This window comes from Chelonoidis abingdonii, chromosome 13 (assembly GCF_003597395.2).
Source record: "Chelonoidis abingdonii isolate Lonesome George chromosome 13, CheloAbing_2.0, whole genome shotgun sequence".
Taxonomy (NCBI): Eukaryota; Metazoa; Chordata; order Testudines; family Testudinidae; genus Chelonoidis; species Chelonoidis abingdonii.
This window is the reverse complement of record NC_133781.1, coordinates 20,493,348-20,519,071: the sequence shown is the minus strand read 5'-3', so window position 1 is coordinate 20,519,071 and position 25,724 is coordinate 20,493,348. Positions and strand designations below refer to the sequence as shown.

Here is a 25,724-nt window from a genome sequence, read left to right as displayed (position 1 = left end):
ATCACTACAATTATGCAGGAATAGACATCTGTTCACCTTTGTTCTTTAGTCTATGACTCTACTGAAGGAGTGAAATTAGAGATGCTGTATATTTGGCTTCCAGTGATGAAGCATCGGCATCTATACATTATCCCTGCTAGTTGACTCACGTCTGAAAAGTTTCATAGTTAAAAAGTTTAAGATAAAATTCAGATGTACAATTAGTTTCTTATAAGAGATGTATTTTTAGGACCGTAAGGCCAACTTAGGTTCCAATGGCTTGGAAAATATCTTAAATGCTTAATATACTAAGCTGGCTAAAATTCAATGTGTTGAGCTCGTCTCTGGCACTGCAATAGTTGATATTCCTAGAATAACTAAGGGATAGCTCACACAGTGGGATTAGCACACCAGCCATTCAAATCCTACTTACTTCCAAGAACACTAATTTACCCCCCAAAAAAGTTGAAAGACTCGTCCGGAAATATGTTATCAGGTGCTTTTATTAAGCAACACAATACTCACAAAAGCCATCAAACAAGCACAACATTGGAACTTATGTAGTTTCATAAAACTTTCAGAAAACATACAAAAGTATTTTAAAAATTAGCAGTTTGTGTTGCTTTTTTTAAAATCAGCATGCTTGTAACTGAAGATTACAGCATCTGGGGAGAGAACAGTACAAAGGAAGACATTAGTATCTGCAAAACGTTAGACGCCACAGAAAGCGAATATTGGTTTGACATTTACATATGAAGTCTGTGCCATTGTTCCGTTTGCACTGTTCCAGGCATTTGGGTTCAGTGATCTATAGTCCTGGGTTACTGGTGGAAGCCACCCAGCTGATGTGTAACAGAATATGATGAGACTGTATCGTATATCTTTTATATAAAAAAATTAAAAAGCATAAATACCACACAGGCTGTCTAAATTAAACTTCTTTTCTGGACACACCTAAATCAGTCAATCATCAAATCAAGCTATGCCACCTGTAAACCAATTTGTGTGTCTCCCCACTGAAGCCTGCAGTGTAACTATTCTACTGTTTGATAATATTGAGGCCAGAATATTTACTACATTAGAGCAGGGTCTTATTTGTAAGAAAGGTGACAAGAAATTAATGACTGATGGGGTAGTATGTTGACTAGAGATCCATTAGCAGAGCAGCAGAGATTGGAACCTGCTTAGCAACAATTTGGCGAACGATCATTAAATCCTGCCCTCAAGTACACACATATCATGGTGACTTGAATTACACAGAAATATGAAATGCCTCCCATATTCCCCCCCAACACACTAAGGTGAAGTTTTAATTAAGGGAAGAGGAGTGATATCAAAACTTCTGTTTCCCCAGAATTATGCTATTGACAGCTGACCCAAAATCACTTACACTTGTGTGATTCAAAGTAGCTTTCCTCATACCATCTCTCTTAGAAATCGGAATAATGTTTCAACCTGAAACAAAAAGTTAAGCACTTAAACCAAACAAACAACCTTACAAGTGTTACTGTAGGAGGCAGACAACTTTTGTTACTAGTGTGTCTGGAAACATTAGGTATTCTCATGTATAATCCCAAACATTTTCCTATACAGTATATATTACGAGATCCTTGTTACACCACATATCAGGGTAGTTTGCAGGACTGTACAAAGTATATTTTTCAAATGTTAACAGCTCAGGGAATAGATGCACATGAAGAATCAACACAGACATACTGTTACCAAATTCATATTAAAGGAGGAAGTGACAAGACTTTTTTTTTTTTTTTTTTTTTTTTTTTTGCAGTCTCAGTTTTAAAATCTTATCCTCATAACTGCCCCCAAAACACCACCTGTCAACTTGTGTCAAGTCTAATTTACAGAGTGAGATTTTTAATCTCTAGTTATTAAGCTTTAAATAGAGAGGAGTTTTTAAACTTGTGCCTCAAAGGTTAGAACAATTCAATCTGCCTTGTTCAGTCCTTGGCCTCCGCTGAAACAACTATGACTGTGCTTTTTGGTATGGACATTTGAGTTATATGGGGACTAAACTCATTTCATATTCTATTGAAATGACCACAAGATTTGCTCTTTGGAACTTGAAATGTTATCTTATGTTTTGTCAACCACTGTATATACTTGATACATTCCATAAAAGCTAATTTACTTGAGTCTCCAATTAGAGCTAGTGCCCTAGATATCAAAGACTATCCTTACCATACCAGTCTCTGCAGCCATCTAAATTCCCCACCTTAAATACAGTTAAAGGTTTCAAACAAAAAAAAGTTAAGGAGGCTAATTTAATACATACCTATACAACAAAGCTGTGCCTTTGTTATTTCCTATGGAAAAAAAACCACTTCTGGGAGAAAAGTCCATAGTCTGAGCAAGATAAATGAGCTTTCTTCTGAACACTGGGAAGTTTGAGAACACAGTAAGTGAAGGAATATGTACCTATTAAGAGAAGTATATAGTTAACTATTGTAAGTTTCCACAATCCATGCAGTTTCAAAAAAATAAAAATAAAATTAGAAAACACAGTTTAAGAAGTTAATAGGATACCTCAATGTATCCACTTTAAAAGACTATTTTCAGAGGATTTCATTTCATTTCATTTTCATACCAGCATTAAATTTCCAGGACATCCTTTTATTGCACGTTGAGTTTATTTGGAGAAAAAAATGTATAATGGTTACTTTAAAATGATTCCGAGCACCAGGACTAATACTTTGGAGAAGACTGTAGAATTTGTTTCTATTAACTAATTTAACATTATTCAGCAACTCAAAATAATGTAACACTTAAGGTACATTTAAAGCCCGTAATAAAGCATGAATATTTAATTGACTCAATTTTAAGAAAGTAGCACTTTAAAGAGCTTCATATAGACATATTTCTTTGACAAAAGCTGATTCACTAGAATGTTGAAACCACCTTACACTGTTGAAATGAAAGCCAGATAATTGTTACTGTTCAGTAACACTAAATACTAAAAAGTATTACTTAGCAAGTGCCATCAGCCTGTATAGAAACTAAGCTTTTATTATTGAAGTTACATTTCTAGCCTGTATGCTCAGGAAGAAACACACAGAGAATCACATTTTGAAGCTTAAGTGATATTCTATAATATTGTCCTCCCAAGTCTGCTGCCTGTTGGGAATAAGGAAGCAGCAGTAAAACAAACAAGAAATTAGCTCAATTTCATTCTGCTGTAGCTTGGGATATTGATGAGCCACTACAGAGGCAGTCATTTTGAGGATTTAAGAGGTTTGGGAAAGGTTAGATTAACAGAAATCCAACATCAACGCCAAGGCTGTGGATTAGGAAGAAAAAAAAAGTCATCTTTCTGCCTGCCTTCCAGTAACTGAACGAAAGGCTTCAAATTAATCAGACATGTACTTGAGACTACGCAGGATGGTTACTCAACCTGGAGGCTACCAGCAGCCATTTCCCCTCTCAGCCCACCCCTCTGCTTCACAGGTATCACATCACGCAGTTAAAAACATGGGGATATTTTCTCAGAGATTCCATTGTGTGAGTGAACAAATGCCAGTGCCTCTTCAATCTACCAAAAGTACATTCAATTGTCATTCTGCAGCTGCTGAGGTGGAAGGTGAATCTTTCCTTGGTGCTGTTGAGGTGGCCAATGTACAGCTTAATGAGCCAGGAATGCAAGGGGTAGACTGGGTCCCCTAGGATCACTACTGGCATTTCAACATTGCCAAAGGTAATCTGCCCACAGGTGCTGGAACTAAAGGTACTTGTGCACCCCCTGGCTTAAAGAGGTTTCTACAACATACAGTGTTTACAGTTTGGTTCAATGGCTCTCAGCACCTCCACTGTACAAATTGTTCCAGCACCCCTGAATCAGCCAGTCGGGAAAGGAAACCCCTGCTTATACCTTTCTGAATAGTCCTGTGTTCTTAAGGAAATGAGTATCACGCACCCTTCCTGGTTAGTCAACAGATCAGTGAAGCAGCCCTGGTAATCCACCAGCACTTGCATAACCATAGAAAAAAAGCCCTTTCTGTGGATGTCATCTGTGGTAAGGTGGTCTGGTACAAAAATAAGGACAGGCATGCCTCAGAGTAAGGAACCTCAGCTGAAGTCTTTAAGAGCTCTTTATAAAATGCACAGAAAATAAGGAGATAAAATATTTCCTCTTTCCTTCCATCTTTAAAGGCCTATCTATCAAACAGAAAGTCTAGTTAACAAAGCATTAGCATAAATTTCTGAAGATCTCTCACTTTTTACCCCACCCAATCTGAGTTCAGATTTTTGTTCTGGTAGAATCATTTGTTTTCAGTTTATCTTGACTTCAGAAGCTTCTCCTTGTTTTGAGAATTAAATTATAACTAGTCTAGAACTAATCCTAAGGAGACCCTGACAGCTCAGGTACTAATTCAAGCTGTCATCTTGTTACAACAGCAAATGTCCTGTATTTGAAACAGATTAAGAGATATTTTAGGTGCTCACTTATCCGTAATAATATACTACTACACAGATTTAATGGACCAGTATTTCAGCAGAATTTTCCCCTCAACATTGCAACATACGTGCATTTAAATTATACTGCTTGTTCTCTAATCAGTGTAGTGCATCTCATTATCTTGAGTTTATCTTTCATAGCTTTGTTATGTGATAAAACTGTCCTAAGTCAAGTCGTTTTATACACTGAAACCAGTCAGCTCACCTCTAATTTTCTTCCAGTCAAGCATTCTAATGACACTGTGTCTGGTTTCTTTTCATTAGAAATCACAGGTTTAGCATCATTAAGCAATAATGTGATTTGACTACTACCACAGTACTAATCTAATGAATACAAATCATGTAATCTTGCCTCAGCTTTACTGTGGAGGATCTCTGATATGCAGAACCAAAACCAATAGACTAAACTACATCTTTCAATATTGAGTTTACACTAATTTCAATAGCCTCTCAAACTACTACAGTTAAGAAAATATACATTAGTATCACCCTATTTGCCTAAAACAGATAATAGCAGCACGGAGAAAGGAAGGTAGCTGAGCTTTGCTTTCAGCCTTATCTCCATGCCAGCCAGGAGCTGCACTAAGTTCTCAGTTTGAATTCAGTTCAACCTTCCCAGCTGGCGAGTAATTACAAGAACATGAGGACTATATGTGGGGGTGTGTTACTATATCTTCCATTTAATCATTGGATACTGCTTAATTTAATTCCATTTTATTTTTCTGAGTGTGGGGAAATCCTATTTTTAAAAGTAATTTTTATTCCAATTTATCAATGGACAGCTCTATTACTGGCTAGAGAGAAAGAGGATAAAGGAAGAACCAAAATCCTCAAAGAGCTAGAGAAGAAAATCCATAATGAAGAGACTGCTACAACTAAAGGCTGCATTAAAAGGCCGCATTAAAAGGCTAACAATTAAGTCTAAATTACTACTACTGTGTATTTAGCAGACTGTTACCCTTAGTGTTTAGATCAACCAAGTAGGGCTGATCAAAGAGGAATGAAAAAGGGTTTCCAGAAGGCACTGGAGTGAACCAGATATCAAGGTTAGGTAAGGCTCTTCAAGGCAGAGACCATCTTTTAAGTTACGTATTTGCACAGTGCAAAGGAAACTGGGGTTAGGGCCCCATGGCACTAGAACAGTACAAAGGGGGGAAAAAAAAAAAAAAAAAAAAAAAAAAGGTTAGGGTCTTTGTTCTTCTTCGAGTGGTTGCTCATATGCATTCCATTTAGGTGTGTGCGCGCCGCGTGCACAGCCGTCGGAGAAACTTTTCTACCCTAGCAACACTCGGCGGGTCGGCTGGGCGCCCTCTGGAGTGGCGCCACCACGGCGCTGCATAAATACCCCAGCCGACCCGGCCACCCTTCAGTTCCTTCTTACCGCCCGTGTCGGTTTGGAACAGTGGAGTGCAGTTGCCTGACCTCCACATTCTTCCCTAGCTACTCGCTTATCGCTGTTCTTTGTTAGTTAATCGTTTCGTTTACATAGTTAATTAGTTATAGTTGAAGTAATAGTGTTAGTGTATTTGTTAGTAGTTTTCGCGGGGCCGGGGGCTCTTCCCCTGCCCCGCGCCCGGTACCGAAGCCATGCCTGGCTCGCCGGGATTTAAGCAATGTTCAGCCTGTAATAGGCCAATGCCGACAGGAGATCCCCACGACTCCTGCCTCAAAATGCCTGGGGAGTCGCACTTAGCGTCTAAGTACCCCATTTGTAAGGCATTCAGCCGCGTACCCAGAAGGAGGGAACTTAGACTCCGGCAGCTCTCATGGAGGCGGCGTTGACACAGCACGAGTACGAGCCAGCAAGCGGATGAGACTGCTCCTCCGGCACCGTCCACGTCCGGTAAGGCTCCTCAGCACGGCAGCACGCGACGCTCGAAGGCAACTCCGCGCCGCTCCCTCTCTCCGAGGTCGACGTCGGCTAAGCCTGGGGCGGACCCTCCTGCAGCCGCCCCGAAGGCTAAGACTGCTCGTCAGATCCGGCCCGTTGACTCCAGCCCCGCGCAGGCCGTCGAGTCCGGCGCCGAGAAGCGGTCGAGCTGGCGTTGCCTTCCACACCGAGACATTTTCGGCGGCACGAGACCTGATTGCTATCACGGAGCCGGCACCTCATGTACCTCCGGTACCACCAGTCCGTTTGACCCTCTCCAAGGGCAAGCGCCTTTTTCTCGGCCCGCCCTCTGTCACTGCTCAGGTCAACTGCTCCAGATCTCGGTCTCCTCGCCGCTCCCAATCGCGGCACGCTCCCAATCGCGGCACCGTTCTCGCGGCACCGCTCCCGTTCGCCTCCGCAACACTCGCCTCGGCACCGCTCACCGCGCGGCGCCGGTCACGCAAACTTGTCCCCGTCCGCGCTATTCGCAGCACCAGTCGAGCTCCGCAACCACTCCACGCAGGCGATATCCCGGAGCAGAATCTCGCCACCAGGCTCGCCACCGGTCTCCAAGACTCCGGTTCTGCCAGGTCATTGCACGTCGGTGCCCACCTTCGCGGCCATCGTGGCCGTCCGGTCAAGAGTCTGCTTCCTCCAGGGCAGGTAGCAGCTATAGCCGGGACGGGAGACGTTGACTTCCCGTGGGACTCTTCCAGGACAGTCGCTCCACGATCCGCCGCGCAGCAGCAATGGGCCATGTGGACACTCTGGGCTTACCATCAGGCCAGGGTGCTCCCTTGGTTCCGGCCCTGCACCTGCTCCACAACGTCGGGCACCAGAGGCTACCAATACCGTCCTCTCGGAAGACGCAGAGGATCATGCCATTCATCTCTGCACTCCCGGAGTCTTACAGCAGGATCCCACAGGGACGAGTCCTGCCAGGACCCTCTTGTCCGGGGCGTATCCTCCTCCTCTTCTCCCCAATGAGGCCGGGGCGGCTCCTCTTCCTCGGGCCCCGTGATCGACTTGGCAGCCCACCAGAACCTCCTTCGCCGGGTGGCCCTTAACATAGACCTCCCGGTGAGGAAGTGGCGGAGGTCGACGATCCGGTAGTCACTATTCTGGCTGCCGATGCCCCAAGCGGCATAGCCCTCCCATTCATTAAACTATACAGGCGACTACTGATACACTTGTGGCAGTCTCCAGCATCCATCCACCGACGGCAAAAGGCGTGGAGCGCAGATATATGGTGCTCTCAAGGGTTATGAACACCTGTACGTCCACCACCCCCCCTCCTCGTTAGTTGTCCAATTCAGTTAACCGAGAGGGAGCGCCAATGGTCAACAGGCGCCGGCACCAAATCTAAAGGGTAGGCGCATGGACCTTCTAGGCCGTAAAGTCTATTCGCAGGCGCCTTACAGCTCCGAGTCGCCAATGCAAGGCCCTCTTAGGCGCGATACGGCTTTAACACCTGGTCGGAGATTAGCCGCTTTAACAGAGTTGCTGCCCCCGGACCTCACGCCAGGAGTTCGCAGCCTTTGTGGAGGAGGGCAAGAAGATCGGCAGGACCTCCCTCCAAGCTGCCCTGGACGCGGCCGACTCGGCTGCTAGGACTGTAGCCTCCGGAATTACGCTGAGACGGATTTCCTGGCTCCAGGCCTCCACCTTACCACCAGTACTGCAGACCACATTGCAGGACTTACCCTTTGAGGGCCGGGGTTGTTTTCCGATAAGACAGACCCTCACCTTCAAAGCTGAAAGACGGCAAGGTCACCTTAAAGTCGCTCGGATGCACACCCCCCGTGGCTCAACGGAGACCATTTAGGCCCCAAGCCTGCTGCCCGTACTTCCCGCCTCGAACACGGCAGGATTTACCAGGAGGCGGGTCGGCGGGGGGGCGAAGACGCCAGTCTGGCCCCACACGGCCCAGTCTCAAGGCCCCACTAAAACCACATCAGGGGCCAAGAGCAGCTTTTGAAGGTACGCCCGGGGATGGCGTACCAGACTCCTCTTCAGGATCCTCTTCCCCCCTTTCCAACCACCTTTCCTACTTCCTTCCGGCGTGGTCGCAGATTACTTCCAATCAGTGGGTGCTGCGCACGGTGAAGCAAGGATACCACCTCCAGTTTGCTTCATCCCGCCTTTCCGCCCCCTTCCCGGTCCCTCTTCAGGGACCCCTCTCACGAGCAAATCCTCTGGCAGAGGTGCAATCCCTCCTCACTGCAGGAGCCGTAGAGGAAGTTCCGCTACCGAGAGGGGAAGGGTATTACTCCCGTTATTTTCTCATTCCCAAATCCAAGGGAGGCCTCCGACCAATTCTAGATCTGCGGGGACTCAACAAGTGGTACGCAAGTTGAAGTTCCGCACGGTCTCCCTGGGAACCATTATCCCGTCCTTGGATCTGGAGACTGGTACGCCGCTCTCGACATGAAGGACGCGTACTTCCACACAGCCATTTTCCCGCCGCACAGGAAGTACCTTCGTTCACGGTCAGACAGCACCACTTTCAGTTTGCTGTCCTCCCCTTTGGCCTGTCTACTGCCCGAGGGTCTTCACAAAATGCATGGCCGTCGTCGCCGCGCACCTTCGCAAGCAGCAGATACATGTCTTCCCATACCTGGACGACTGGCTCATCAGGGCGCGCCTCGCATGCCCAAGTCCATCAGCGCGTCTCAGTAATCAAGGACCTCTTTGTCCGTTTGGGGATCCTCCTCAATGCGAGGAAGTCCACTTCCAAGCCGACGCAGAGAGACTGGACTTCATAGGAGCGACACTGGGACTCCTCCCTTGCCAGAGCCTACTTGCCTCAAGCGCGCTCCTAGCGCTCGTCTCACTCGTCCGGCACTTGCAAGCAAGCTCGTCTGACCTCAGCTTGCAACTGCCTCGCTCTGCTGGGGCATATGGCCGCATGCACCCATGTCACCAATATGCGAGGCTACGCATGCGGCCCTTTCAACGTGGCTTCACTCGGTCTTCCGTCCGAGCAGGGACTCCCTGACGTGCTGCTCACATCCCTCCGGTCCTCTCCGTCCGTCCAGACTGGTGGCTGGACCAGTCTCAGGTTGTGCAGGGATCCTTCATCCGCAGCAACCATCACTAACCTAACGACGGATGCGTCATCCCTCGGCTGGGGCCCACCTAGGTCGCTACGGACCCAGGGCCGTTGGTCTGCCGACGAGCTCACCCTTACAACAACATACGGGAGCTACGGGCCGTTCGTCTCGCCTGTCAGACGTTCAGCAGCATCTTCGTGGCCGTTTGGTTTCGTATTTACGGACAACACAACGGCCATCGTACTACAATCAACAGGCAGGGGGGGTACTCGCTCGTCTCCCCTGGTGTCAAGAAGCCATTCAACTATGGGACTTCTGTATAGCCCTCCGGTGGATCTAGTAGCATCCTTTCTGCCCGGAGTCGGAACACCTGGCGGATCGGCTGAGCAGGTCCTTCCTCTGCCACGAGTGGTCGATCAGATCGAACGTCATTTACTCCGTTTTCCAGAGTGGGGCTTTCCCCTCGTAGACCTCTTCGCTCCTGCTCGAACAGGAAGTGCCAGGAGTTCTGCTCATTCCAGGCCTCTCCCCGGGTCGATAACGGACGCGTTTCTCCTGCCTTGGAGCCACCGCTACTATATGCCTTCCCTCCGTTTTCCTCTGATACACAGGGTCTTGCTCAAGGTCGCAGAGACAAGGCGCAGCTCATCTTAATAGCGCCGGCGTGGCCCAGGCAAGCCTGGTACACACCTCCCCTGGACCTGTCAGTAGCCGCTCCAATTCCCCTCCCAGTGTCCCGGACCTCATCACACAGGACCATGGGAGACTTTCATCCGGATCTGCGATCCCTCCACCTCACGGCGTGGCTCCTGCACTGGCTGAATGCTGAGGAATTGCGCTGCTCCGGTCCGGTGCAGCGCATTCTCCTCCATAGCAGAAAACCTTCCACTCGCAGAAGTATGTGACCAAGTGGAAGTGCTTCACAGCCTGGTGTGCATCCCACGATGTTTCCCCCTTACAGGCGTCCAATCCTGACGATCCTAGACTACCTCTGGCACCTTAAGCAGGAGGGCCTAGTGACTTCCTCTCTTAAGGTTGCAGCCTGACGGCAATATCCACCTTCCATCCGGGAGATGGTGGCTGCTCGGTGTTTCTCTCACCCGGTAGTCCCTCGCTTCATGAAGGGTCTGGACCGTACTTATCCCCCCACTCGTCACCCAGCCCCTCTGGGACCTCAACTTGGTCTTAACAGACTTATGTTGCCGCCCTTCGAACCGCTGGCAACTTGCCCCGCTTCTCTACCTCTCGTGGAAGCGGTCTTCTTGTGGCAATCACTCACCGCGTCGGGTCTCGGAGATCAGAGCCTTCGCTGTCCGATCCTCCGTACACCGTCTTTCATAAAGACAAGGTGCAACTGCGACCTCATCCTGCTTTCCTCCCTAAGGTGGTGTCTGCCTTCCACGCTTGCCAGGACATCTTTTCTCCCGGTTTCTTCCTGAACCACAATGCTTGCTGCGAGGAACAGCAGCTACACACCTTGGATGTGCGTAGAGCCACTGGCTTTCTATGTGGAAAGAACCAAGCCCTTCCGAAGGTCTCCGCAGCTCTTTGTCGCGGTTGGCAGAGCGAATGAAAGGTCTGCCAATCTCCTCCCAGAGGATTCCTCCTGGGTCAGGGCCTTGTATTTCGCACGTGCTACGAGCAAGCTCAGGTTCCCCTCGGACACCTCACGGCGATTCCACGAGGGCTCAAGCTTCCTCAGCAGCCTACTTGGCGCACGTGCCCATCCAGAAGATTTGCCGTGCTGCGACCTGGTCATCGGTCCACACTTTCGCCACGCACTATGCGTTGGTCCAGCAGTCTCGGACGATGCAGCCTTTGGGCGGCTGTACTCCAGACTGCCGCGTCTCACTCCGACCCCTCCGCCTAGGTAAGGCTTGGAATTCCACCTAAATGGAATGCATATGAGCAAACCACTTGAAGAAGAAAACGAGGTTACTTACCTCTGTAACTGTTGTTCTTCGAGATGTGTTGCTCATATCCATTTCCACACCACCCTCCTTCCCACTGTTGGAGTAGCCGGCAAGAGGAACCGAAGGGTGGCTGGGTCGGCTGGGTATTCTATGCGGCGCCGTGGTGGCGCCACTCCAGGGGGCGCCCAGCCGACCCGCCGAGTGTTGCTAGGGTAGAAAAGTTTCTCCGACGGCTGTGCACGCGGTGCGCACACACCTAAATGGAATGGATATGAGCAACACATCTCGAAGAACAACAGTTACAGAGGTAAGTAACCTCGTTTTCCATAGGCCTAGTATCAGATAGCAGAATGAGGCTGGCGCAGGTGTATACTGCTGTTAACAATAAAATCACCTCCCTATGCCATTACCCCGTTCTATTTGGGTATTTGCATCACAGCAAACCTTCACTGAAAAGAATAAAGGCTTGACTTACCAGCCTGACTGCATCATCTGCTGCACTGGAGGCCACTGCCAAAATTTCTGTGGTAGGATTGAAGGTCAAAGATGTAGCAGCTGTAACCAAGTTCATTATGGCTTTAACTGGTTTAGGATTGGTTTCTCTGAGGCAAACATCGTGGGTATACACATTCACAACTCCCGAACAGGAGCTAGAGAGAGGGAAATAATTGATAGTCTATTCAAAAAGATCATGTGGAAAAGAAACAAACAGTCTCAGGTTGTGACATAATTTTAGATTATATCTGAAGCAGTTTCATATCTACATATACCATTCAAGTAAATCTAAACCATATTTTCCCCCCTAACTGAATATTTACTAATATTCACAGTAATAGCTAAACAAAGCATTAACTCTCAAATGTGAGCCTGGGACCTTAGTTCAAGCTGAAGAGATCAATGCTTTCAGCTCTGGAGGTCCCTAGTTCAATTCCAGGTTCTGAGGTCAGACTACATGATGATAATGGTCCCTTCTGGCCTGGTTATCGATAGAAGACACTGCACAGATTGTGTAATAGCCTTTTATAAAAGGCTAAGTATTGTAACCTAGAAGTAATACCAGTAAAGATGAAGTATTCTAAATTCAAGGCTATATTAAATAACTAAACATTCTGAACTACTAGTTTCCAAATGGTTACTCGCTTTACATGTCACAATTCTGGACACTTATTTTGTGTTCAGCAAGTCTCATCTGGAGCAGGCTACGATAAATGTGTCATACAACTGACAAATGTTAAACATTATTTTCTGGTTACTCATTTAAAAAGATGTATGTTCAGGTTTAGATCACATCTGAAGTAGTAAAATGTACCCTTAAATAAAAATGGCCACACAGAGTCAGATCAGAGGTCCATCTAGCTAAGTACCCCATTTTCCAAATGTGGCCAATACCAGGTGCTTCAAAGAGAATCAATAGAACAGGTAATCATCAAGTCATCCATCCTGTTGCCCGTTCTCAGCTTCTGGTAAAAAAAAAAAAAAAAGAGGCTAGGGACACCATTCCTGCCCATCCTGGCTAATAGCTATTGATGGACCTATCCTCCATGAACTCATCTAGCTCTTTTTTGAACCCTGCAATTCTAATGGTCCCTTTCTGTGAATACTGTATTCAGTTCTAACCAACAACAGTTCCATACATAATACAAAACTGTTACCACTATTCCAGCTACTGAAACCCATCTATAGATTTCCTCCTCATGGAAAGTCACTTTGTTCAACCTACATTTACTCAAATAATCTCATCACTGAGCCAGTGAGTCTCTTCAAGATGAACCAAATCAAGGTCAAATAATATCAATTGGTAATTACTTCTACAGCATAAACTAGTTTAAAAAAGGATTTGAGGTGAAGACTCATATCCTACTCCAGATGCTTTAGTAAGTGCCAAATACTATGTTTACTCAAATGCAGCACTAATCATGAGTCTTTAACAGTGCAGTTGTATGTAACAAAGACATGAACAGTCTGAAGGTTACATCAATTATAAAGAACAAATTTCATTTTTGTATTCTGTCTAGTCTTAGAATTAAGCCCTCTGAACAGTTATAAAAAGACACAAGAAAAACTTATAGAAGTTCTGTGTTAAAGACTGCACTCCACCTAAAATGGATATAGTAAGGAATTATTAAAAAACACAAATTATGTATATTAAAAAGTATATAAAGGAGACAAATTGAATAATTTGTAGTTTTAGAAACTTATGCAAGACAAGATACAGGGTAATTTCACCCTACTAAATATAGGATCCAGAAACTTTCAAATTCTTTAAAAACCGAACGAAAGTAAGTTCTCAGGAACAAAGGAAGACCCTAGTTGCTGGGCTGGGGATTAAGAGAATACAGGAATGTTTTTGTAAAAAACTTTAAACTTTGAAATCATTATTTCAATAAGATTCCAGTTTAATGTACCAGGCTTCTTCATATTCCTTTTAAAATATTTTATAATGGGTTTTTTTTGCTCCCTTGTTGAAATTTTACTTAAGGATCTTTTTAAAGCAAGGGTAGACTGATCAGGGAAGCAGTGAAACTGACAGCACAAGAAGCGCCAGCAAATGCACCAACCAAGCAAACATTTTTCCATCAGCTTCTTTCAACTGAATTATCTTAAAAAATTGAGTATTTGCTATTAGTGCAATTTTCAAATTGATGGTCTCCTTGCAAATGAGTGCTATATTTTTATATATATTTATTTTTAAAAAGGGTCCAAACAAGCAATTAACTATTAGAGAAAGGAAAGAATTGGGAAGAGATTGAGGAAGTTAATAACAAACAAACCTTGAGCTGACATTTATTAACATGAAGTGGTCACATAAATCCAGTTTGCATTTTAACAGTTCTATAGTTAGACCACATTAACAGTGGCTGTACTAGTAAAAATATGCAGGAAAGAAAGAGTCAAAGGTTCCTGGCATTTAGAAAAAAAATTCCTATACTAGAATCTTTGTTAAGAGATCACAATTCACCCACAGCTACCTGACTTGAATGGAAGGAAAACTGAGAGATTTGGTAATATTACAGTACTATGGATAGCTATGGAACACAATGGTTAGGTGTTCATGAGAAAGAACTGCAAGTCCATGCAGCTCTCCACCCAATAAACTCAGGCAATGTCTACGCTGGCCCTTTTGTCAGTAAAGCTTTTGTCGACAAGGGGTGTGAAAAAAAAACAAAAACCAAACACCCCTGACTGACAAAAGTTTCACAGACAAATGCACCAATATGGATAGTGCTATGTCAGCGAAAGATGCTCTCCCATCGACATAGTTATCGCCGCTCGTTAGGGGTAGTTTAATTATGCCAGCAGGAGAGCTCTCTCCTGTAAGCACAGAGTGGCTACATGGGAGACCTTACAGAGGCATTTGCAGTGTACACAATCTAAATCTAGTCTTACGTCCTATTCCTGTACTTACCACATTATGAACAGTTTACCCAAGAGCATCAAGATGACAGAGGGAAAACAAATAGGACATTCAAAAACTTTAAAATGTTTAGTTTATCATCACTTACCCACATGCCACGTACTGGCCATTTTTTGATACAGCAAGACATGTTCCACGCAAACATCCTTCATCAGTGAACCTGTTTAGACAGCGTCTACTCTTCACATCCCAAATGAAAACTTCACCCTCATCTAATTAGGAGCAAAAGAAAAGTAATTGTTAATTAATTCTAGTGCATAAAACCTAGTAGCAATTAAATAACTATGAAAAAATTGGGCAAGATCAAAATTTACTTTTAAGATCTCCTTTAGGAGAAATCTGAACCATGCATGTCCAGATATACCTATGGTCTCCAAGTTTGTCAGAATAGTAGGAAAAGCCTTGGTAAAAACCAAACACACATCCCGGGGGGGGTGGGGGGGGGGAGGGAAGAAGAGACGAGATGACAGAGAGAAGAAAAAAACCTGGGACTGACTTTCAGATTTCATACTTGCAAATCAATTCTTTGTACATTCTTAGGTTAAAGATGAAGGAGTTAACACGTAAAACTAACTTCGCCTAATATGGCAATTCACTTCTATTGATACTACTTTTTGTACAAAAGAAGGCATGAATCTACATAGATACCAGTAAAACTGTATCTAGCCAGAATTTTAGGCCACTCTCCTTCCCATTTGGTATGAACTAGATTTACCTAATATTCAAGTATTGTTTTAAATTCAAGCCTCAAAACATTAAACCATGTGAGTATGTCTCCTCTTTCCAAGTGTTATGCAATATATGGTCAAAACACAGCCAAAGACCTTGCCACCGCCCATCAGTGGCCTGAATAAACTTAAGCCTAAAGAAAGCCCTCCTTCTGAGGGAAAGACAAGACCAGCTTGAAGGGATAATAGTACAAAAAGCAAGGATAGGTAGATGCTTCTCCAACAGGCCATATCAGCACAGAAAGACTTATTTTTTTCAGTATAACAAAACGAATTTATGAGTTCCAATTACTCCAATCGTGCATCTGAAGGCAATTCAAAGACTATTCCTCTCTTTTTCTTTTTTTTTTTGAGCCTGCATGTTCAGGGCATTTATGCAGTAGTGGATAGAGGTCAACAGTACAGTCAGGGTAAACATGTCCAGAATTGAATTCCAGTAAGTCACTGGGAGGGAATATTTTCAAGGACAGATCTGAGCCCGAGAGATTTTTATACTTCAAATATGTGTCTTTGATCCAGCACCATAACCAATATGCCAGTGAGGCAATAAAGGTCAAGTTTCCTGAGATGCTATGCAGCCTGTTCAGAAAAACTAAAAGATCACTTTGCTCAGAATTCTTTGGTATAGCTAGGATGTGTAAGTTAACATTCAACAATGCTAAAATTTGCTTTTTTTCCCCACGAAGAGCTACAAAGTTAATCACCAGTCATTAAGGAACCACCATTTTTGCTTATTTGTGAGAGAAGCTGAAAGCAAGGTGGCAGTGTCTTGACCAGAATTCAGTATTCCATATGTAGTGTACAGTGCCCTTGGTTTTGTGTTCTAATCTACACAGCCAACAGCAGCATAACATCACGCAGCAGAGATGTAAAGAGTGAAGATATAAATCCTCAACCAGAAATAATGAGCTGTTTGATTCAAAGCAGGAGAGGACAATGCTGAATATACCATCTTCTTGTTAGAAGGTTTCTTTCAAAAAAAGAGTAAAGAACATTGAAAACATTGTTGAATATTGTAAATTTCAGTAATCTCTCTCCCCCCCCTTATGTGTCATAACCTCTACCTTCGGAATAGCAAAAAAATTTGTGGTGGTCAAAATTGTATTAGCAAGTGTGTCAAGCCAGTAAAGCATTTCCATTAAATATTACGGAGTATGATATAAGCATTCACCTATAAATGATTTTTTTAAAAAGCAACTTCAACAGGATATGAAAAATCTAGTTTCAGTAAACTATAAGCAGTACATGATTGTCAAACATTCTGGACATAATACTTGTCATCCTTCTATTCTGCTCACCATCAAACAAATTTCCTTTTATTTCCCTTCTTGCTATTTTACCCTGTATTCACCAATCCTGTAATCTTGTCTAGACACCAGTGGCAGATGACAGTGTATGCCTGAAAGTAGGTTAGGGTTTATAAACATACTTGGGAGGTACATGGAGTCTGAAGTTTAAGGGTATCATTTCCAACTGCCATTCTTTAACAGCCTAAGCAACTACAAATAAAATCCATAAATCTGAAGTTAATATTCTTTAAGAAAACTCAGATGACTTACTGGAATGTGTGTAAATTTTGCTGCTATCTGGAGAGAATGCTGATGCAACAGCCTTTCCATTTATTTTCATGCTGCCGATCAGCTCCTTTGTCTAGGAAAACAAAGAGTAACATTTGTTAAAAAATGTATTCAGAAGACCAAGAGAAATCAGATCTTTGTCACTTGTGGAAGTGATACATCCCTGTTTTATTGCCTGAACTCCCACCCATCAACCCTAATATTGAGGTATCAGAGTAGGTATAATCAAAGGAATATCTGATTCCTCCTGCATCTAGCAGGACTTCAGTTTTACGAACTAAGGCTCCAGTCCTGCTTTTGCTCTTCACAGGCACAAGGGTCCCTCTGCACAGAAACAGTTGCACATCAGGGTCACGGGGAATGTTAATAAGAGTAGTTTATTTTGTGCTATCGCATCTAACCAAAGATTCCAGATGTTTTAGACAAAATTCTCTATAAATCTTTTCCTCGCAGGCAATATGAATGATCTTTAGGACCTTTTCCGATTCCCATTATGATGCACTACATACGATTATAGAAGAACACAACAGAACTGTTTGTAAGTAGTCAGCTGGGGAGTACAACTGGGTCTACTGCATATTGTGAATTAGAAGTAAGTTGATTTTAAAAGGCAGCTTCCAATCCATTAGAAAAACATTCCCTGCTGAAATGGGTAACTTTAAATGCTTTTAGGTAAGTTCAAGACAATTGTTCTCTGCTGCTCTCTCCCCCAAAACTTGCTGCCACAAAAGGGCAAAGTAATCACTCTTGAGAAAGGACTGTCAGATAGTCAAGGGCAGGAAGGATACCTATACAAAGGAAAAGAACACTCTCTCTTCTTCAATTTTGTAATACCATAAAGTATTAATATTTCTTAAAACATGAATATATTAACTTATATTAAGTAATCAAACCTATGCACGGCCTACTCATTTTTTCACCCTCATTTTTGACAGGGTATTTCATCTCCTTTATGTGTTTTTGGCTGGCTCCAAATACAGTATGAAGTCTGTAGTTTAATATATAGTATTCTATGCAAGATACATTTTCTTTTCACTTAGTGAAAAGAAAATGTATCAGGACAATTATCAACACAACATAAGACATGGAAATCCATGAGCTACTGAAATAGCTCATCCACATTCCCATTTTTCTGACACCAACATATTGTTATTTACAAGGTTTTAGGTGGATATTTTTTGTGCTTTTCCCCAAAAAGTGTGCATTAGTGTTTTTAATGTGACTGAAAGAGCTGGCCTCAGAATGAAAACTTCTAGAAATCTGCAGAGCGAAATAGCAGTGTAAGTTTATTCATAGCCCCACTAATGTGCTTCATATAGTACAGGTTATTGCAATGGACAGTATAGGTCAGTCTTCATTACCTGGTCACTTTTAGGTACCTCTGCCAAAAGAAGTACTCAACTCATTAGGGCCATTGGGGTAGCATTTTTTTGGCATGAATACTGTTTCCCACTAAGAAACTGCAAATCAGTCTATCACTACCAGATGGATGGGACTTCAAAGAGAGCGGAAAAATTCCATATCCATCACCAGTATCATGTGTTATCCAGTTCCACTACCAACCATGAACAAAATTGTTTTAAGAAAAACCTCTGCCACACACAATCCTTTTTTTAAAGCAACAGTTATATCATCATAAAAATGGTCCACCTCTTCATTTTAAGTACAGAAGTATTTTCAAATTAAGCAGATGCAAGAGTTAATGGTTTCCAAAGAGACAGAAATGTTTTAGACTAGCTGTTCTGGGTAACCACAACTCCTTGATCCCATGACAACATACCCCGGGGGCTGAGAGCCACTATTAATGATAAACAAGACAGCTACCTTCATTGTCAACAAATGAAGATAACCTGAGGCCCCAGTAAGCAGCAGGAAGGATCCATCTGGAGATACTTCAAACTTTCTGATAAATTTATCTTGCATTCCTCGGAAGAAAAAAAAACACCTGTAATTTACACCAATGAGATCACCACTGTGTATCATACATTTGATTTGGGGGGTGGGGAGGAAATATAGGCACATTGTGACTGTTCAGTCCTCACTGTATCAAGCAGTGGACACTGTTCACTGTCCCCAATCAACATGCTTTTCTCACCACTTGAGTGCAGAATTTAACATGAGGTAATGTGAATTACGACTTCACTAGAATGAAAACCAGAGTACAATAAACTGGTGTGGTACCACTCAGAACACTAATATTTATGTTTTGTGTCAGAGTTAATGCTATAAAATACATTCAACGCAACACACACTTCAAGACATTTGCTAAATATAGATTTTCTAAGTTTTCCTTTCATGAGGGGATCCAGAAATTTCAACACAAGCATAACGATCACATTACTAAAAGGAAAAAAAAAAGATACAGATTCACTGTGAAAAGTCCGTATCTCAAAGGCAACTATTTAACACTCTTTTCTTATATGGATGAGCTGTCTCTTCAACTAACAACATCTGGCTGGCAGAGAAACTTTAAATATTTTGACAAGTTTCATATTGCATCTGGCCTAAGCATGACACAGCTGATAGCTAAACTTGTAAGAGTTCAGACTGAGTTATTTTACAGACTAGAGGGATTTGTGTTCAAGTTTTATTCTACCAGAATATTCTTTAAAAGAGAGTTCAGGGTTAAAAATAAGATTTTGGCAGAGAGCTTCCTTAGAATATTGACAAATCAGAGTGTCAATTAGATTTTTAAAAGTATTGCAACATGTGTATACTTACTATATACTACATTCAGAAGTGACTGAGATCTGTGGTAAATCTGGACTGGTGCCATTAAGCATTTTAGTTTTTCTTTCAAAAGGTTTATAATTGTAGACCTTAAAAGGCATTGAATATGGCAATAAAACCTCACCTCTTATTTGGTTTACAGGAATAATATGTCCACTCATCATGTCATACACATAGAACAGTTTACTGCGTGTACCAGTAGCTATAACTTGTTCTCCATCAGCACTGAAATGAGCCTTATAGACTGGAAAGCTTTCCAGATGTATACTCTGTATCTTTGGATTAGTTTTACCATCCACCTTCAAGAAAACAGAAAAAAGCTGTTTTTGTCCTTCATACATTCATTTGTAATGTGTCTTTCAAATCTATTTCTGTATGTAAGTACAAGAATCAAGAGTGTGTAGTCAATACTAGCTTAAAACAACAGATCACTCCATTCAATCCCAAAGAAACCTTCAAATTAAGCAGCCTGATGAAAACAAATTTCCCATATTTCAGATGTGGCCAAAGTACAATAGATCACAGGTGAGAACAGTTTCCAGATAAGAGGCCCTCAATTAAGAATACTCCACCCCAGCTCCAGCCAAGCAACTCAGCCAACCATAATTCCTATGGTGACACATGGAGAGGTGATCCCAGCAACAATCCTATCTAAAGTTATTTTTGGCACAATAACTTGTTTTATATTTAATATAGCCAACTCTTTAGAAGCATATTAAAAGTGACCCACAAACTCATTGTTCATTTCACATATTATAAACTGAACACAAGCTGCTCACCTGAAACAGTGATATAGACCGATCTAGTCCAGCAGTCATAACTACTTGTGCAGAAGGATGGAACTGCACTGTTCTCAGTTTAGCATCAGAAGGGCGTTCATTATTAGCGTCCAAGCAATTTTTCATCTAGAAAAAGACCGGACCAATGTGGTTTAAATGCAGGCATCAGTTCCCAATTCAACTGCATGTCCCTCCCCAACTCAACTCACGGAAACAGGGCTTAATTGGATTTCAGTTTCACTGATCCTGTAGAACCCAGAAGTGCAGGAAGGACCTTGGGTTAACCTTATAAACATTCTGCTTAACTGCAGAATATCACCTATCTCACACACTAGAATAAAGGTATTCTGAAGTTAGTTCTCATACTTCCGTGCATTAAAAAGAGTGTCATCCACAGCACACTATGGAGTAGCTGTAAATAAGGTTTCAGCTAACCTTCCATTAAGTCTAATTTTGCTTTTCCTCCACTTCAACTTTTGCAAGCCACAAAGGACTGTCAATCTTAAATGTAGCACAGCAACAACAATGAACAATAGCCTCAGTGGTAGAGATGAGTTCTTGTATTAATACAATAGCAAAATGCAGCCCTTTTAAAAAAAAAAAAAGTCAGGAAATAGTTTACCCAATTTCTACAATTTAAAAATTGGCAGTCAGCTAATCTGGAATGATTAATAACCTGACGCAGACTACTTGTTTCAGTAAGAGAGTGTTTCCTAACATGAAGTGGACCACACAGGGGCCCCCAAAAGACCAGCTGGAGGTACAGAAATCTCTCTGAATTGTTCTGCTCAATTTCAATTAAAAAGTAAGTTTCTAGTTATTATAATTATAAATAAAACCTTCAAAGTGTAAAACAAGAGTACTGACTGAAGAGCTTGCAGAGAACCTGAAACAACATCTGAGGTGTGGACTGCCTCATTTATTTCAATGTGTAATAAAAAAATATTCTAAATAAATAATAAGAATAAATAATAAGATGCCAATAATAATTAATGTTGACTTTAGGGTACTCCACTCCTCAAAGCATGCAAGACAGGAGGGGAAATATGAAGACGACCTATACCAGTGTCTCCCAAGGTAGGAGGAGGGAAGGGAAGAGTACTGAGGATTAACCGGGGGTACAGATATAAGAACTGAGAAACCGTGCAGTAAGCCATCAACAGAACCACTGGCAAAAACTGCTGCCCAACCAGAATGATGGTACTTGTGTTATAAAATATGTATATGCCGATCAACAGTAACTACATTCAAACACTTTGAAGGAAATGAGAAGGCAGTTTTTACCTGTAAAATGCCTCTTGGTAAAGACTCTGACGCAGACAGAAAATTGCCTGTCTTGCGGAGCAGCTCATCTTCATCACTGTCATCTAATCAAAACAGATTTAAAACTGCTTATTGAACATACAATTTGTTCTTGCAGCCCCACATACATGTTCTTTAACATTATCTTACATGTTCTCCACAGCTGCAAGTCAAAACCATAAGCAAAAGCACAGAGAGCACAAAGCAGCAGGTATCTAGCATACAGTCAGTGTTTTCTAATTAGAATAGGAAAAATGCCAGGCAACAAACGAATCTCTGAAAGATCACACAAAATATGGGAACATGTTGGAAGAACTGAATACTTTTCTACAGTATTTAAATATATTTACCATCATTTGCACTTTTTCTGGCTTTCTTTGTGTCTTTCTGGGCCCAGAAAGGCACTCCTCCCATAGCTCGCTGAAATCTAAAAGAAAATAACTTTCATATGCCCATTCTTTCGTAATGACCATCATATTGCCAAAAAAATTATTTTTCAGCAATTTTTCCCCACAGTAATAGGGAGATATTAAAACACCATCCCAACAATCACATCACCTCATTCAGATAAAAACAGCAAAGGAAGATGCTGGCTGCTGTTTTTAACAGATCTTTTCTACTCTAGCTTCCATTAACTGAATTCAGTACATAAAAATCTGTAAACAACCTAAAACATATGACATATACATCTATAATGCTTGAGTAGGGTAGTGATGATTTTAAATCTGAGCAAAATACTTAGCCATTTATGTAAAACTTAATTTATACACAGACTTGCCTACATAGTTAAGTTCACATGCATACAAAAAGGGTCTTTAAATGTAAGGTAACATACACAAGTTTGCAACAATAAGAGCACAAATATTATGCTATTTGCAGAATACTTCTGTTTGGTTCACAATTCAAGTCTTGATTACATTGTTTATTAAAGACTAAACTGCAATGTGAATTGATTTATTAGTCTCTTTTCCTTATTCTCAATTGTTTTGTTGCACATAAAGACAGCTAACATGATCCCCTTCTAGGGCTGGATGCATTTGATTGATGAAGCAACATATCTAGTTACATATGACAGATTTTATCAAGCCTAAATTTGTAAATTATCTGCTCCACCCTGTTGAATAATGGTAAGGAAACAGAAACAAGACTGTCTGCCCCAAGGACACAAGCAACACAATTACAAAACAAGAACGTAGTTTTTTTCATTATACTGTTTATTTGTTAAGTCCTAACAACATGGTTGATGCTGTTGGGCACACTAGCTTTAAGGAATTTAAGTTATTCGCCTAAATTCCTTGGTCAAAAGGAGAAAAGGGCATTTTAAATGCTCCTAATAGGGGGAAAACTCACTTGACCACAGCATAGCTAATCTCATGTTACTAAAGTTAGCAGTAAATTTATGTTAACATAATCAATTAACAATTCTTACTGTTCTTGAAGCCTCTTTTGAACTTTTTCTTTGGTAAGCTTCTCCTCTGCATCACTTTTCATCATATCTTTCCGATAACGGTGGGTCATGTCAATTCTAGGAAACAAAATCGTATTCTCAATGTTAAAGCTTTGCAGAAAGTGTATTAACAGCTCTTATTTTCTTTAAGTCTTCAAGAAGCAGCCATTTAAAATAGCAAACTTGGTATTTCTTCCAGGTCTTAAAAGTTAATACCTCTATTTTCCCGTTTCCATCATTACAACTTTCAGAGCTTAACTCACGTTTCCTTGGCTTCGTCTTCATCATCCACCCATGCTGGTTTTTTAGATGGTGGAAAATTATCTTCTGCTTCATTCTCCACTTCTGAGTCACTGGAGTCCTCTTTTACAAGATTTCCCGTGACTACATCAAGCTTAAAAAAATCCATATCATTGGGTCAAACACTGGTCAAATAGAACAATTTTACAACTTTGATATTTATCTATCACCTCCCCCAAGTGCCCTCCCTGATGGGAACGGGATGGATACCTACCTACCTCCCCTCCCACAGTCCATTCCCCACTATTTCTCACAAAAGGTGTAAGTTTAGAGAACAGTTTATTCATACTAGAAAATACACATTAAAAGAAAAGCCGCCTGGCTTTTGCTACTAACAGACTAGCCTAAACCCACAGGTTCCAGAAGTGTAATAAGATGCACCTTTAAACAAGCTTTTCAGTAAGTTTCAGCTGTATTCCTGTATTTCTTTTATTCTTAATGCCCTGTGCACCATGGGAAAAAAGGCTAACCCCACTAGATCTGGGAATTGCTTCTGCCTCTAAACCCATGTTCACTACACCCAAATGCCTGTATCAATAGCCACTACAACCGAGGTAGTCAAACTGGGGGTCAGGACCCCTCAGAGAGTCATGAGGTTATTACAGGGGGGTCGTGAGCTGTCAGCCTCCACCACACCCTGCTTTGCCTCCAGCATTTACAACGGTGTTAAATATATAAAAAAGTATTTTTAATTTATTGGGGGGGAGGGTGTCACACTCAGAGGCTTGCTGTGTGAAAGGGGTCACCACTGCACAACCTCAAGCTATTTTACATTATACTTAGAACTACTCAGGAAAAAAAAATCATCTATAAGTTTAAAGAGCTTTAGACAATTCCCTATCCCATTCTACTCAGGGCTTCTCTGTCCCCTCCCCTTCATAGTTCGGCTGAGGGCTCAGGTCTTGCCTATGTTGACAGCAGCACATATGGTATATGTGGATATGCGCTGCAGTGAAAAGTTGGCTGTGTCCACAGTACGGTGTGTAGCTAGTCACACATGGCAGTGAAAGGTTCTAACTGGGGGAAGCAGCAGAACACTACACCACTAACCAATAGCAGTGTGTGGGTGTGGGGGGAGTCACTGATTGGGCACCCTAGGGTGCATGCTCACAGGGTTATGGTGGTCTTTGCTCGCCTAAGCAGTGCCTCGCCATCTGCATCGCTATTTGCGCCCGTGCTGGGGACCGAGAGCGCAGCGCACTTACTCCACGCAGGCGGAAAGCGTAGCCAGCCTGAGGAACAGAGATGCCCTGCCAGAAGCACCTCCACGGGAGCCGCGCTGTGCTGTGTCAACCTTGCAAGGGCCGAGGGTGCCCCCGGGGAGAGGGTCCTCGCTGCCTCCGTGCTGTTAGGCAAACAGACGACGAGAGGCGCATCGGGCCCCATCGCGGCCGCAGCAGGGGCCAGGACGCGGGCGCCAGATCTCGCTCGGAGGACTGGGTGGGCAAGCAAGGCGGATACGGAGAATGTCCCGCCGCCTCCTCCCTGACGGGAAGGGGACGGGCACCTACCTTACCTCACCTTCCCTCCCCGCCCCCCGGCCTCCTCACCTGTTTGCCCGGGCCCCGCAACCGCTGCAGCAGTTCCTCTTCCTCAGCATCCTGGCTGCCGCCGAACACCAGCTCCTCCAGGCACCGCTCCACCAACGGCTTCCCGGCCAGCATCCCCAGGTGCCGGGCGCGTCGGGCCTCCTCGCCCCCATCGCTGGGTGGTTTCGTCCGCGGCGCCGGGCGCCGCTTCTTCTGCGCCCCGACACGCTTCTTCTGCGCCCGGACACGCTTCCGGGCGGGGCTCCGACTAGCGGCCGCAGAACCCGCCCGCTCCATCTCAGCGCCTCACGTCCCGATGGCCGAACCAGGCGGCGCCGCTCGCTAACCGGAAACGGAAACAGAAAGGTCTGCCTCCCACGTGAGCAAGTTCTTAGCTCACCAGCCCCCTCCGCCTCTTTCACGTGATTCAATCCGGTTCCCCTTCACTTAAAACATTCTCACATGACCCGTTCTCTCCCTCCTCCCTTCCACGTGATAGGCCCCCAGGCCGGACTATTCTATTGCCCATACGGAAGGGACCAATCCCACTTATAACGACTAATCTTCCGGACAGCAATACTGGGCTCAGACGCAGCAAATCAGGTGAGCCAGTCAATTGCCAGGCTCTTTTT

At 43.3% G+C, this 25,724-nt stretch overlaps 1 protein-coding gene across 1 annotated transcript; it reads right to left on the bottom strand.

Annotated features, from left to right (window-relative positions):
• Positions 1–462: 462 nt before the first annotated feature.
• Positions 463–25,724, bottom strand: UTP18 (UTP18 small subunit processome component). The gene is made up of 14 exons (XM_032785176.2): positions 25,114–25,724; positions 23,527–23,657; positions 23,246–23,341; positions 22,167–22,243; positions 21,799–21,881; positions 20,515–20,640; positions 19,860–20,034; positions 18,830–18,930; positions 16,988–17,078; positions 14,789–14,912; positions 11,761–11,935; positions 2,270–2,412; positions 1,370–1,434; positions 463–644 (listed from the first exon to the last, which is right to left on the bottom strand). Exons 1-13 carry the CDS (start codon positions 25,387–25,389, stop codon positions 1,410–1,412), a joined length of 1,623 nt encoding a protein of 540 aa, XP_032641067.1. The 5' UTR covers positions 25,390–25,724; the 3' UTR covers positions 463–644; positions 1,370–1,409.